The sequence below is a fragment of the Benincasa hispida genome, chromosome 12 (genome assembly GCF_009727055.1).
Source record: "Benincasa hispida cultivar B227 chromosome 12, ASM972705v1, whole genome shotgun sequence".
Taxonomy (NCBI): Eukaryota; Viridiplantae; Streptophyta; class Magnoliopsida; order Cucurbitales; family Cucurbitaceae; genus Benincasa; species Benincasa hispida.
Window position 1 is genome coordinate 4962185 of NC_052360.1, and position 13744 is coordinate 4975928.

A 13744-nucleotide genomic window follows, 5' to 3' on the forward strand; every position below is an offset into this window, starting at 1 on the left:
ACTTATAGAACCTTCTGGAGAATAATAAAACTCTAATTAGTATATTTTTACAAATGACTAAATTTGGATAGGTAAAAAACACATCTCACTTTTACTTGCCTCAACAATATATTCCCAATTTCTTTATGAGCTAGGTTAATCAATCAATAAACTTAACCTAGCTCATCATGGATATTTTAGGTCAGGGGAGAGCAAGACATGCCTTTCATTAGACGAACTGGTTCCTCGTTTCAAGGTGAAAATTGGACTAATGCCTAATCTTCTTTTTGTGACATAGTTACTTCCACTCTTCAAAGTCCATTTTGTTTTGACCTCAATGTATCTTAATTTCTTCTACTTTTTTTTAGTACAAAAGAGAATAGTGAGATTCAAAATTTTGAACCACTGACTTTGATTACTAGTATATTCGTATGCTCCTTTTGGCAAAAATTTAACAATTTGATCTACAATTACCAATAACAATAATCTTTTTTTACAAATATAAAATGATTGAAATCCACATAATTATTACCAAATCATATAGAATTGCGAGAGAAAACAATCTTTAGAAAAAAAAAAAAAAAAAAAAAGGCAAAAGAAATTAGGCGCGTGGGTAACGACAAACGAACCTTTACCGGTTCATAGAAAACCGAACCGGGTTTAGGGGGTTAAACGTGCAGCCTCTTCACCTCTAAATGCGCGTTACATCCACTCGTTTTGAGCATCTCTCTATCTGTGTGTGCATTTGTATGTCTCTTTCTCAATCTTAACCCTTTGCCTCTTAATCCCTCTCTTCCATCCTTCTCCGCCGGCGCCTCCCTCTCCATTAAATTTTCCGCCTTCTCTTCCCCAAATCGCCGCATGAATTTCGATCCAACTCTCAGGTTCTTTTCTTCTACTACTTTCATCTTCTCCTTACTCTGTTTATCTTCTTCAAAATTATTTCATTGGTTTCTTCTTTGTTTTCTTACTTTCTTTCAGCTTCTATCTATCTCCTCTCTCTCTCTCTCTCTTTCTTTCCCCTGAATTCTGCTGGGTCTTGATTCGTTTTTTGCTTTTGGGCTTCTTTTGTTTTTTCCCCTGTTTTTGTGTTGCTTGAAGCATGGGAGGCGATGGGGTTTTCGCATATGAAGAAGTTCTCTTCTGTTTTTGTTTTTGTTTTTGTTTTTTTTTTTTTTAATTTTCCGGATTCGTGGACCCTGCAAGTGAAAGTGGTTTGAATTTTGATTTGCAGGTTTGTTTTATTTTGTTTTTTCCCCTCTCTGTGGTCATTTCAGCTTGTGGTTTTGAATTTGACATGCATAGGATTTGGTTTTCGTCGAGTTATACCGACGATTTGTGAATTATGTGTTGTGAAGCTCGAGATGTACTTCAATTAATCGTGGAGTGCTTTCTTTTTCTATCCGTGATTCAGCTAGCTTGTATTTGAAATGTTGACGAATCTACTCTTTTGGTCTTACTCTTGAAATATCGTCGAGCAAGTTTTTGTTTTATGGATTAAAGCCTAAAGGAACAAGTGGGGTTTTATTTAATTTGGTCTGTTAGAAATTTGGAAGACAATTCAGTCGAAATTCATCCCCTTTCCCCGAGAAAAAAAAAAGGTATTCAAGTTCGAAATTAAGCATTAAGATGCTCTGTTTGTGGTTTGCATCTTAATGAGATTTTCATGTGTCATACATCTGCACTATTACAGCAATCAAATAGTGGCATATTAATTATGGGAGGTTGGTTGGTTGTTTATTTCATTATTTTTCTTGTATTTCTAAGGTACTTTCTGGGATCCTTCTACATATTTTTGTGTTATTCTCGTCTGTTTACTGTAAGCAGCTTGATTTCGTAGCAAAATTTGCATATAACCAATTGAATGCAAAATTTGCAGCTTCCCCCCTTCTGTAACACCACTTGTATAATTATTTTTTCATCTTGTAGTTGATCCTTACTGTTCCAGAAGGATTCAAGAAAGAGTGAGCTGCTAGATACATTTTTCTTTTAGTTTATGTTATTCCCTTGCTCGAGCAAGGAATTCTCTGTTGCTTTCTCAATTAAGGTTACTAGACTGATTTAGTGTTCTTCTTCATTCAGAAAAGAAGTTGAAATCTCCACTCTTTGTAACTCGGTTTTCCTCAAAATTTTGTATCATTTGTGTGGAAAGAGGAGCGCTCTTTGTCTACTTACTAATTACAGATTCCTACTGTGTGCTTGCTCTGCATCTATCAGTATGCAATTTTGCTCTTTTGATTTCTATTTTAACCATTACATTCATGCTTACCCCTCTGCATGCTATTTCCTCTTTAGTTAATGTTGGTAGATTGATGTATGACAGCAGTTTACCGTCTTCCTTCATGTTTATTTTATTTTCTCGTTTAGAACACATTGGCATAGTTATTTTATTCTATTTCGTGTGTGTGTGTTGGGGGAGTTGGTGGGGGGTTTATATACCGAAAGATGTACACCCATATGAGAACTTTTGTTATCTATATTGACTGAAAATCTCACCTCATTATACTTTTGTCCATTACAATCAGTGTACCGTTATTTCCCTTATTTTTTCTTTCCTATTTATCTGAACAATTGAATTATGAAATCATCAATATAGCCGTTTCTTGTTTATCTGTAATTAGAGCCTGTTCTGGGGTCCAGAAACTATTTGAAGCATTATTCATGTTCTTGAGAACTATTTATTTAGTGCGGAGATTAGGTTTTTGATACCCTCCAAATAGAAGTGGGCATGCAATGATTTTAAAACGGGACAAATTAAGTTTTGTTAGATTTGGTAAGGATCCGTACATTACCAAAGACTCCACAAATTGATGGTTGTCTATCCCTTAATGTTTCTCTAGTCTTTGAAATTATTCTGTTTTTGTGTCCTTTTTGTTTCCCTTTCGAATTGCGGGATATGATAAAAAGATAGATCAGGGGCTAGGTTTTGAGAGGAATCTGTTATTTTAGTAATATGCTTCTTTTTTACTACTTTAAGTATAAATTTTAATGAGTTGAATTATTGGTGTACAGGTTGATTGTTAACCAATATGCCTCTTTAGAAGTTTCAAGTTTCCTTGGATTCATCGATATTTGGTGCAACTGATACGCTAAAGGTCTTGTTGAATCCTAAAAGATGGACCGGTGTGACACTTCTGGATTTGTTAGTGGGGGTGGGGTCTTTTTCTGAAACTATTAATCCTAGTTCATTAGCTTCTTCTTTTTTTCTTAACATAATAAAAAATAAAATAAAACTAGTTCCATAGCTTTTCATTTTTAAATCCCGGAAGTCAGGCAGGCTGGTCTATTTCGATTATAATTTGGTCTTGGTAACAATATTTTAACTGTAATTTAATGGGCTCAAGCTTCCAGAACTTGAATTTTGCTGCCAATTATTCGTTGAATGTATTAAAGATTTTGGGAAAGTCTTACCAAGATGGAAACGGTGGAGCTGAAGACAGTGCAGATACCATTCTTCGACTTGATTCCACTGGATCTTCAGTTCCCTGTGGGTCCATATTAAAGGGAATAAAACGGAAGTGGAGTTTGGTTGAGAAATCCATGGGTGGTCAGTCAGTTGGGTCTTCATTGTCTCTTGGGTTTGTTCATTCCTCAAGTTCTTCTGACAGCAAGGGGAGTTCAGCAACTGCATGCACCAGAGTGTCTTCTGCTAAAGAAACTGATGAGGAATCTTCAATGGCACTTGATCTGGATTTTTCTCTCAATCTTGGTAGTGATAAGGCAGCTAGCCCTAAAGAACCTGCCAGTAAGTCACTTAAAGTACAGAAAGTTAAACCGAAGGTTGATTTGGAGTTAAGTCTCTCAACTGGGCCATCTGAATCTGATGTCACTTCAATTTATCAGGGTTTTCCCTCACTTCAGTTGTCAATGGAGAAGCCATTGGCATTTGTTGAAACCTTGAACATAGATGATGGAGAAACATCTTGTTGTTGGAAGTCAGGAATTGCCCAGCCAGTCATGCCTACCTCTTTGAATCCCCAGGCTGGCTACATTTTCCCCCCAGTTACTGAGATTGTGATTCCACCTGCCAATGTTCCAGACCTTTCCTCGAGCGTTTTAACCATGCCAAAAAGCTCAGTCACCTGTACTTCCGGGATAACACAACAGCAGCAAGCACGATATAATCGTGGTAATAATTCCAAGGTATGCCAAGTTGAGGGATGTGGCAAGGGAGCCAGAGGTGCTTCTGGCCGTTGCATATCACATGGTGGTGGTCGGAGGTGTCAAAAACCTGGATGCCACAAAGGAGCTGAGGGTCGCACTGTATACTGCAAGGCCCATGGAGGTGGACGACGATGTCAACACTTGGGTTGTACCAAGAGTGCAGAAGGACGCACAGACTATTGTATTGCCCATGGTGGAGGTCGAAGATGCAACCGTGAAGGATGCACTCGAGCAGCAAGAGGGAAATCAGGATTATGCATTCGTCATGGTGGTGGCAAGAGATGTCAAAAGGAGAACTGCACCAAGAGTGCAGAAGGCCTCTCCGGTCTTTGCATCTCTCATGGTGGTGGTAGGCGATGCCAAACACCTGGGTGCACTAAAGGGGCACAAGGGAGCACCATGTACTGCAAGGCTCATGGTGGGGGAAAAAGATGTACGGCTCCTGGTTGTACCAAAGGTGCTGAAGGGAGCACCCCATTTTGCAAGGGCCATGGCGGTGGAAAAAGGTGCGGATTCCAAGGAGGTGGTATTTGTACAAAGAGTGTCCATGGGGGTACCAACTTCTGTGTCGCACATGGTGGGGGCAAGAGATGTGCTGTTCCTGAGTGCACAAAAAGCGCTAGGGGAAGGACTGACTATTGCGTGCGTCATGGTGGGGGAAAGAGATGCAAGTTTGAAGGGTGTGGCAAGAGTGCACAAGGAAGCACAGATTTCTGCAAGGCACATGGTGGAGGAAAGAGATGTTCTTGGGGTCATCCTGGGTCTGAGTATGGCACTCAACCCTGTTGCCCATGCAATTCATTCGCCAGAGGGAAGATGGGTCTCTGTGCACTTCATAGTGGCCTTGTGCAAGATAAGAGGGTTCATGGGGGTGTCTCACTTGGACCTAATATTCAGGACCCTAATCTGAGCAAGACAGAGAAGATGAAAGGAGTTGTCGGGGAAGATTACATGAATGAAGATCTTATCAAGGTAGGAGGCAAAGCTGGTCCAAATCTTGAGCACTTTGCAGGCAGTGAAGCAGAAAAATCAGTGACATCAGTTCTCATTCCCGAAGGTAGAGTGCATGGCGGAAGTTTGTTGGCAATGCTTGCTTGCAGCTCAGGACTGGGCTCAAGCAGTAGAAATGCAGTTTCTGGTCCTGATCAGCCAATGGAACCTCACATCATGCCTCGGAGTTGGGTGTGAAGCAATCTCAGCCTTCTTTTTATGGTCCAACCGGTGTCGGTCGGTAATGTTGGTCTCTTTCTCTTTGTTTAGTATCTATCAATTATAAAGCTTGTTATTTATTGGTCCAAATGGAAAGACTCCTTAAGAGTGCTCTATATTGAGGGGGCAAATTCTAAGTATTGGGTTGTTGGTTTGTTCTTTCTTTGTATATATTCTTAGATAATGTATGTTGAACAGGCTATCAATACAGGTCAACAACCTGTAGGTTTGTTAATGTCGTCATTCTGGTTATGGATAAAAGCCCTTTTTATTCTGGTTATCTTCTTATTTCTGCTTTCATACCCTCTCTAATCCTCTCTAATCCTCTCTTCTCATCAGGGCCGTTGACCTTTGGCTGGGATCAAAATTTTGAATTAACTAGATATGACCATTAAGCCACTGCACTGTTAATCGGTATGGCTGATGGATGAAAATATTTGAATAAAGATGCATGCAGTCTCTAGATTGGCCCCTCTTGTCCAAGTGATGGGTAGTTTCTTTTAATTATTTATATCATAAAACTTAGCGACTAGATTTAAAAGGTGGTCTTTTTACTCTTTAGTGTGGTCTAATTCAATTGGCTTATTTTTATGGATAAAGATTGTTCATGGTCGGAGTGTTTTGAATCAGCTCATGTCCCAGTATCTCTTTGGTGTTCTCTCTATCTCACTGTTCTGATGGTTCCTCTCTACCTTTTATATTTCCATTGTATTCAGTTCTGGTCTTTCTTTTGATTTGTAATTACCTTTCGTTTTGTTTTAATCTTTTAGGAGTTGGTATCTTTGAGCATTAATCTTTTTTCATTAATTCAATAGAAAGTTATTTTCCTTTTAAATGGTTTATTTATGCTTAACTTGTAAATTCTTTCTTTCGCATCACTAAGATTTTGTGATAGTTCTAATTCTTACCAAAAGTGATGGTGTATGCTGTATAGGTAAGATTTAGTTTTTACACTATTAAATTGCTACAAATGTTTCTTTTTAATTTCGATGGATATAGACATATATTAGATGACTGGTCATAAGTTACCTACCAGTCAAGGGTCATGTAAATTATAAACGGCTTAAAGGAGATGGTTTAACTTAACTTATGGTGATATCTATCTTAGATTTAATATTCTGAGTTACCTTGACAATCATATATGGTAGGATCTAATGATTCTCCAATGAGAACAGTCAAGGTCAAAGTGTGCAAAAATCGTTGGAATTTCTCTTTGCTTCGCTTTGCTTGACTTTTCTACTTTTGCACATTATTCTTTCTTGCATTTGGTGGTAGGGAAATTCAGAATCCTATAAACCATTTAAATTTTCCATACATCCTTTTTTGGATCCGGATATTTATACGTGTCTAAGGAAGCATATAATTTACTATTTAGGAGGGACTAATTTGCTTAAGGGGTGTAAAGGCAGAGGGAAGGAAGAAAGTTGCCATTGATGGAAACTATATGGCTTCTGATACATGTTTCTTGTATCTTTTCAAGCTAAAAAATATACCTTCTCTTGCAACAATTACATATTCAATCATTTGATCTCATTTCAAATATGAACTTCTACTTTATCCCCACATATCAATGTCACTGTTAACGAACTTCCCTGAACTTAGCCATCCTAGAAAGTTCATCCACTGTTTCAACCAAATAGTCAAGCCTAGCCACAAACTCAATGAGCAAGGAAGTAAAGTTAGCCACTGACATGGCTGCAGTACTCTCCAGCTTCCTCATCCTTGGCAAAAACTCAACAGTGACACACTTGCCGTCATCAAACACATCCGTTTCCCTCAATGGCCACGAATGCTGCCTTCTCGACTGCTGCTTCCTCACTAAATCAGTATTACAAGTATTCTGCTTGTTTAAACTCCTCTCTGAGCCATTGCTGTCGAGCTCAGCTGATATGCTTGGAAGATCATTGAGGCTGCTCGATGAGGCGGTGGAGAGGCCTACGGCATCACTAGTGGGAGTGAGGAGATAAGAGTGAGTGTCAATGGCGCGTTGGAGCTTCTCAGCTGCACTGTGAACATTCTTTAGGTGAGAGATTTTGAGGGATTGTTTCATGTTGTTGATGTCCTCGCCTAAACTTCTCATCAGCTCTGCTGCTTGGTTTGCTGCATCTTGGATCTCTGATTTGAATGTGATTCTAAGGTTATATGGAGCCTACAATAGTTTAATGAGATGAGACTATTTCAGCATATATAAGACAGCGGAGAGTTTCCAAACAGATTTTTTTTTTTATCTTGAGAATTATATTCTTTAGCTGATTTGACATTTTTTTTTGTTATTATAGTATTGCTCTCAACCAAGAGGTCAGCTGTGGAGGCTTTCCATCTCATATGTTGAACTATTTTTATTACTCTTGTTTTTGTTTTATTTTTTCCGGGACAAAGATGGTAAGTGTAGGTGTATGCATCATCACCATTCTAAGTTTGTTCAAGTTGCCACATCATTCAAGGTTATCCTTGATTTCAGATTGAGATTATAAAGGATTTTTATTTTTAAGATAGTTTTGAAACATTTATGAAATATGAAAGATAATATTGTCACGTTTGAAAGAATTAAGACTGTTTTCTTAAATAAAGAGTTGTTTATTTTTTCTAAATCTAGTTTAACTTGTTTGAACGATGTCTTACCTCTCCTAATATTGATCGAAAACAAAACAAGTAGATAGCAAAAATGATATCATATTTGCTCGAGCAGAGTTCCCTCTTTCTTTTTGTCTCTCCTTTTTAGTTTTGATTACCAAACTAGATCCATCTCTAAAGTCTGAACACTTTAGTTGGGTAACATATTCATGTTCAACCCAAGAAAATATATACTATGTCCAATATTTGACACATACTTGTTAAATACAATTAATTAATGTAGGATAAATTATAAGTTATAGTCTACTAGTACAGTACATATCTCAATTTTAAAAAGTATCTCATAGAACTTTAAAATTTCAATTTTACATAAAATCTTGGAAGTTTTTAATAATTAAGAACTTGTGAAATTTTAAAAAATGATGATATGGTCAATTCTTACGTATACAATTGAAAATTCAAGTATTATCCGATAGATGCATAATTGGAGGTATGAAGATACATTAAAAGTCATTTAAAAAATTTTCAGAGAATAATATTGTTGGATTGGAATCCATTTCCATCCATCATTTTGTATAAGAGAATAGTTCCCTCTCCACCCCACTCAATCCCATCATTTTCAATCACATGCATAAAAATCTCCACCTATATATATATATACACACTATTATTGAACAGTTTTATAGAATAAAATATGCTTTCTAGAACCAGTTTTTAAGCACTACTTTTACACATAAATTTTTATATTTATTATCCATTTTTTGGCATAATGTGTTATCAAACAGAGCCTCAAGACAGAAGAAGAAATGAATGAAAGAGAAAGAAACCTGGATTTGAGAGTGAAGGACACCATGAAGAGCCATAACTTCATAAGCACAATACCTCAAAACTGCTCCAACTTTAACGTACTCCGCCCATGGATAAAAGAACTGCTTGAATCTGCCATGCGGCGGCTCCCATTTTGCCGATGTCGCCTGTCATTATTAGGTCAAACTAATAATCAAAACAAACTTTTAAGTGACCAAATCAAAAAAATGTTTTAACTTTTTAAGTGATTTTAGAGTTTCAAAAATATTTTTATTAATATATCTCGAGTGTTTGGTAAACAAATAAAAACAATCTTCTAAATAAATAATTTATGGGGTTTGAACCATCTTTTAAAGAGTTGCTTTAAAATTGATTATTCAAAAGGTGGATGGATGATTAGAACTCAAAATAACTTCTTGACAATCTAACAACTTGCCATTAAAATCACTTTTGAGAATGTAACCAAACACACAAGATTTTTGGTCTTAGTAACTCACTTTGGTCATTTTGTTAATTTTTTAAAAATGGATCTTCACTAATCATTTTTTTGTCACAACTAAAAGTAATTTAATTAGAAGTTAACATTAAAGACTAAAAGTGACTATTAGATCGAAAAATTCTATGCGTAGAAATATAATATCTTGAAATCTAAAAACCGATGAAAATTAAACTCAAGAGAAAAATAAAAATGTAATATCAATTTGAAATTTATGAACTAAATAGAACCTATACTCAAAACATAGAGACGAATGAGGTATATATATATACCAAAGTTTCAAACTTTGAAGAGGAGTTTAATGTAGCTTTGCATTTCTTGTAGGCAGGTTCATTTGGAAACTCATCCATAAGAGCCTTCAATGGCAGCTCTTCAAAGTTTTGCCATTCCCCCTGATCTTCTAAATACTTCTTCACACATTCTGCCATTTTTTGTAATACAAAGAACAACTTCTTGGGATTTTCCATTTTATCATAAACTTTTAGAATGTCTATTTAGTATTTGAATTAAAAGAGAATAATTATCTAATTTTAACTTTTATTTGCTAAAAGAGCCAACTTCAAGTATGTGTATATATTAATGTGTTGATGTAGACATGCATTAAAACTATATATATTTAAATTGAGTGAGAAGAGTTTGGAGTGGGTAGATTTCAGTTGAGTAACGTTCTATTTTCAAATTTTAGGGATCACAATATATATTTTAAAACTTAAAGCGAGAAAAAAAATGATTTTTTAAGTTAAATATATGTTTTACTTCCTCATATTTAAGTTGAAAATAATTAAAATATTATTTAGGCTCCATTTCATATCAAAATTATTTAATAATATTTTTTAAAGCCATGCAAAATTCTGAAAAAAAAAAAAAAAACAAAATTGTAATAAAAGGTGAGGCATGCACAGAGACCTTGAAGTGAATCTGCGACGGAGTTGAAGGCAGAGACAAGATGGTTGTGGAGTTGGTGACCAGCCCAGATAGGAAAAACAACAACATTTACTAAAACTGCAACAAATGCTCCAATGGCGATGGAGTAGAGACGTTCCATGGCGATTCTAAGTGGGTTTCCCATTCGATACCCAGAAACAACTATTAAACAGTAAGTAAAAAGTATCACTCTGAATCCATACTCGTATGCACCTAGCCTTGGCCATTGCTTCATCAATGTTGTTATACTTCCTGTGTGTTCAAAATTAATACACTATCATCATCATAGCTAAAAATTCAATCATAGTACTTAAGAAATATGCAAATCATTGTAAAAAGTGGGAGGAAATGTTTAGTAAAACGTGATTTCAAATGGTTTTTGTTATAAAATTACCAACTAAGAAAATGCTGATGCCAATGACAATAGGTTCTCCAACAGGTCCTGTGTAAAAAGCAAGTTGAGCAACACCAATAGCCAACATTCCTGCAACCAAACTTCCAACTGCTCTATTGAATCCACGGTTGAAAGTTGCACCTTTGACCAAAAAAAAGTGTATATATATATATATATATTATTACATCATAAATTAATTTAACATTACAATCTTCAAAAAATTTTAAAAAAAGAACAAACCAACTGTATATTCGAACATTATGGCCACAGTGATGATGGCCCAAATGATATTACTTCCAAACACATCGTAAGGTGCTTGAAAAAGTATGAGCAAAGACACCAAAACCACAGCCAACCCAACTTTTAATGAGAATAACACTCTGTTTCTATCTTCCTTGCAAAACTCCCAAACACTCCTAATCCCTATTGAAGGGCTCGAGTTTCCCGATTTCCCACCGGATTTCATCCCGGCCTCCGGAGGTTCGGATTTAGACCCGATGTCTATAACGACACTACCCCTTTTGCCATTCATTCTCAAATAAAATCAAACTAGTTTTCAATTTTGGAGCGATTATTGGTCTTGGAATGAGGAGGAGATTTAAAGGGCATAAGAAAGTTGGGGGAACTTGGGTTGTTTTGTGATGGCATCAAGAGGAAGATTTTGTATGTTTTGTCAAGGAAGAGGATATTGATTTATAAGAGGGAATATTAATAATACTAATAATAATGGAATGGGGGGAAATTTTGGAGACGTAATGAGGATAAGAAGATGCCATAAAACCTCAATAATGCACCAAATATATGTATGTGGAGAATTAGAATCTAATTTTGCATGCTATATTATTTGCATGCATATATGTCTTGACAAAGCTTTGGGAGTTCACATTTGACATGTGCTTCTCTCTTAGGAAAATATCTTCAACTAGTGGCAATATGGACTAAGTTAGTCTATGTTTCAATACTCATTCAATTATTATTATCAAATAACAATAATGATTAGGTGCAACCTCCCATTATTTTTACACGATAAAAATAAAATAAAATAAAATAAATTCTTTTTTTAAAAAAATTACCCTCTGATAGTTTTTTATTAAATGTTATCTAAGTTGCATAGAAGATGAGTACAGTCTTAAGATGTTCTTTTTGATCTTGATTTTTTTACATTTTTCTCGAGTAAAGTAATTTTGGGCTTTTTTTCCTTTTTGGAAAAAAAAATATTTTAAAAAATGGTAGATGATGGCTATATTCTCATGTCTCGTACTATTAGAATGGGAGCCCGTAGTCCTAGTGTTAGCCAATATCCATTCCCTCAACTTGGTATCATACTTTTTCTTTGCTTATATGGGAATTAATGATGTCAAGCGGTGGATGGGAAAATGGGTACAGTCATGAAATTCAAATTCGATAACACAAAAAATAGAATTTGATTTTAAAAAAAAAAAAATGATTGTTGGGCAAACCCTCTATAAATTTCATATGAATTTTTTATAGTAGTAAGGTCTAAAGTATTTGTAGATATAATATAATCCAAAAGAATTTACAAATATAACACAATTTAGATATTACTTCAAAGTTTATTAATAATAGACTATATCACTAGTAGAGATTTATTAATAATAGAGTCTATTAACAATTGAATCTATCACTAATAAATAATTAGTATCTTAAAAGTGCTACCCAATCTAATTACCTAATCTATTTTTAATTAGTTGAGCCTCATTTTGCCTAAAATTTGTTGTTATGAGTTATACTTTGTTTTCATTTTAATAATGTGACATTCACTCTTTTCCCATGGGTGCCCTAGGCCCTAGGTCACCCAATAATTAACATTATTCCTCATACTTTATGTATATGTAGCTAGGAAAGCATGGAATACTTGTTGACAAAACCCTACTGATCTCCCACTCTCACCCCTTTATTGTTCCTAAAGAATAAAAAGATGTAATAAGTAGTGTTAAAATGTCTTAAATTTGTTTATTGACGCTTCAAACAGTCAACTCTCTCTAATAATACTGTTCTCTCTATGTCCTATGGACGTAGCTAACACACCATTAGTGAACCACGTATATCTATGTGTTGATTCTTTTACGTTTTTTTTTTTTTTTATTCTTTGATTTACCGATTTGGTAACAAGTAGCTATGGTATATGAGACATACAAATAAGATTAATCATATTCCCTTCTCTGGCTAAAGAAAATTTCTTGAATAGTGTGGAAATCGTGAAATAAAATAAAATATATTGAAGAGAATAAATATCTACTATATTATAGGTGTATCGTATTGGGCTTCTTTTAGTTGTATAGTATTTAAGCTTATTTCAATATCATTGTAGTGTGGCTGAAACTCTGAACAATACCACCTCCATCTATCTCTCTGTCTCTCTCTATTTCTCTTGAATAGCACCATAAAATTTTCTAATCATACCAATATTCAATTCCTAGGTATCTAATTAATATCCATATTAAGTGCTTTAAATTTTTTTTTTATTTTTTATTTTATTTTTAATTTTGTAACAAAGGTTTTAATCTTGCTCCCTTTTTTGTATACACACGTAATGTGGGTTTTTATTCGTTTTATGCTTTAGATTTTTTTTAATCATCTCTTTGGGAATAGATGCTTTTGGGATATTTTCAGAGCAAAAGTCTTGCTGAAGATCTTTGTTGGAAGATTGAAATATAATAGTAATGGAGAGGCAATTACTTAGAATGAATTAAAATTGCCTTTTGTTTCTTTTTTAGTTCATGTATATATGTATAAAGTATAGTGGAATATATTCTACGAAGGGGAAAATATACTAAGCTGTTTATGTTTATCAGAAATCAAATAATCATTTAGCTTCAAAGGGCTAACTTTAAAATTTCAACTTAGCATATTCGCGTAAATTATTAATCTTTTAATATATTCTTAACGTGTTCTACTTCACATGTAAACTTTCAAACATTTACTAAATTGGGCTTTAATGTTGGTTGAAAACCGACATTGAAGATCATATTATAAAAGGTCTTTAATGTTTGTTGTCTTTAATGTCGATTTAATCGACATTATAGATGACCAAGATCTTAATGTTAATTATCTTCAATGTTAGTTTTCAATCGACATTGAACATTATCTTTAATGTCAGTTTTTCACCTACTTTTTGTTAGTAATTGTCGATGTTAAATGTCTATCATCGTTTTGTCATTGAAATAATATATATA

General features: G+C 34.7%; 2 protein-coding genes across 3 annotated transcripts; one reads left to right on the forward strand and one right to left on the reverse strand.

Annotated features, from left to right (window-relative positions):
• The first annotated feature begins 699 nt into the window (after positions 1 to 699).
• On the forward strand, positions 700 to 5632 carry LOC120068383. The gene is made up of 2 exons (XM_039020134.1): positions 700 to 863; positions 2992 to 5632. Exon 2 carries the CDS (start codon positions 3313 to 3315, stop codon positions 5329 to 5331), a length of 2019 nt encoding a protein of 672 aa, XP_038876062.1. The 5' UTR covers positions 700 to 863; positions 2992 to 3312; the 3' UTR covers positions 5332 to 5632.
• A 155-nt stretch (positions 5633 to 5787) lies between these two features.
• Positions 5788 to 11220, reverse strand: LOC120068385 (aluminum-activated malate transporter 9-like). 2 transcript variants are annotated; one of them, XM_039020136.1, is made up of 6 exons: positions 10788 to 11220; positions 10548 to 10637; positions 10136 to 10405; positions 9502 to 9650; positions 8754 to 8900; positions 5788 to 7501 (listed from the first exon to the last, which is right to left on the reverse strand). In XM_039020136.1, the coding sequence occupies exons 1-6, from the start codon at positions 11077 to 11079 to the stop codon at positions 6932 to 6934; spliced, it is 1518 nt and encodes a 505-aa protein (XP_038876064.1). In that variant the 5' UTR covers positions 11080 to 11220; the 3' UTR covers positions 5788 to 6931. The 2 variants fall into 2 exon arrangements, with proteins under 2 accessions (XP_038876064.1, XP_038876063.1); XM_039020135.1 differs by having other exon boundaries at positions 10548 to 10688.
• Positions 11221 to 13744: the final 2524 nt, after the last annotated feature.

Excerpts from the sequence above, each read along its gene's own strand:
- LOC120068385 (XM_039020135.1), bottom strand. The coding sequence starts at position 11,079 with ATGAATGGCAAAAGGGGTAGTGTCGTTATAGACATCGGGTCTAAATCC. Across the intron at positions 10,689-10,787 it reads AATGTTCGAATATACAGTTG|GTGCAACTTTCAACCGTGGA; the intron begins GTTTGTTCTTTT and ends TTTTGGTCAAAG. Across the intron at positions 7,502-8,753 it reads TCCTTCACTCTCAAATCCAG|GCTCCATATAACCTTAGAAT; the intron begins GTTTCTTTCTCT and ends AAACTATTGTAG.
- LOC120068383 (XM_039020134.1), top strand. The coding sequence starts at position 3,313 with ATGGGCTCAAGCTTCCAGAACTTGAATTTTGCTGCCAATTATTCGTTG.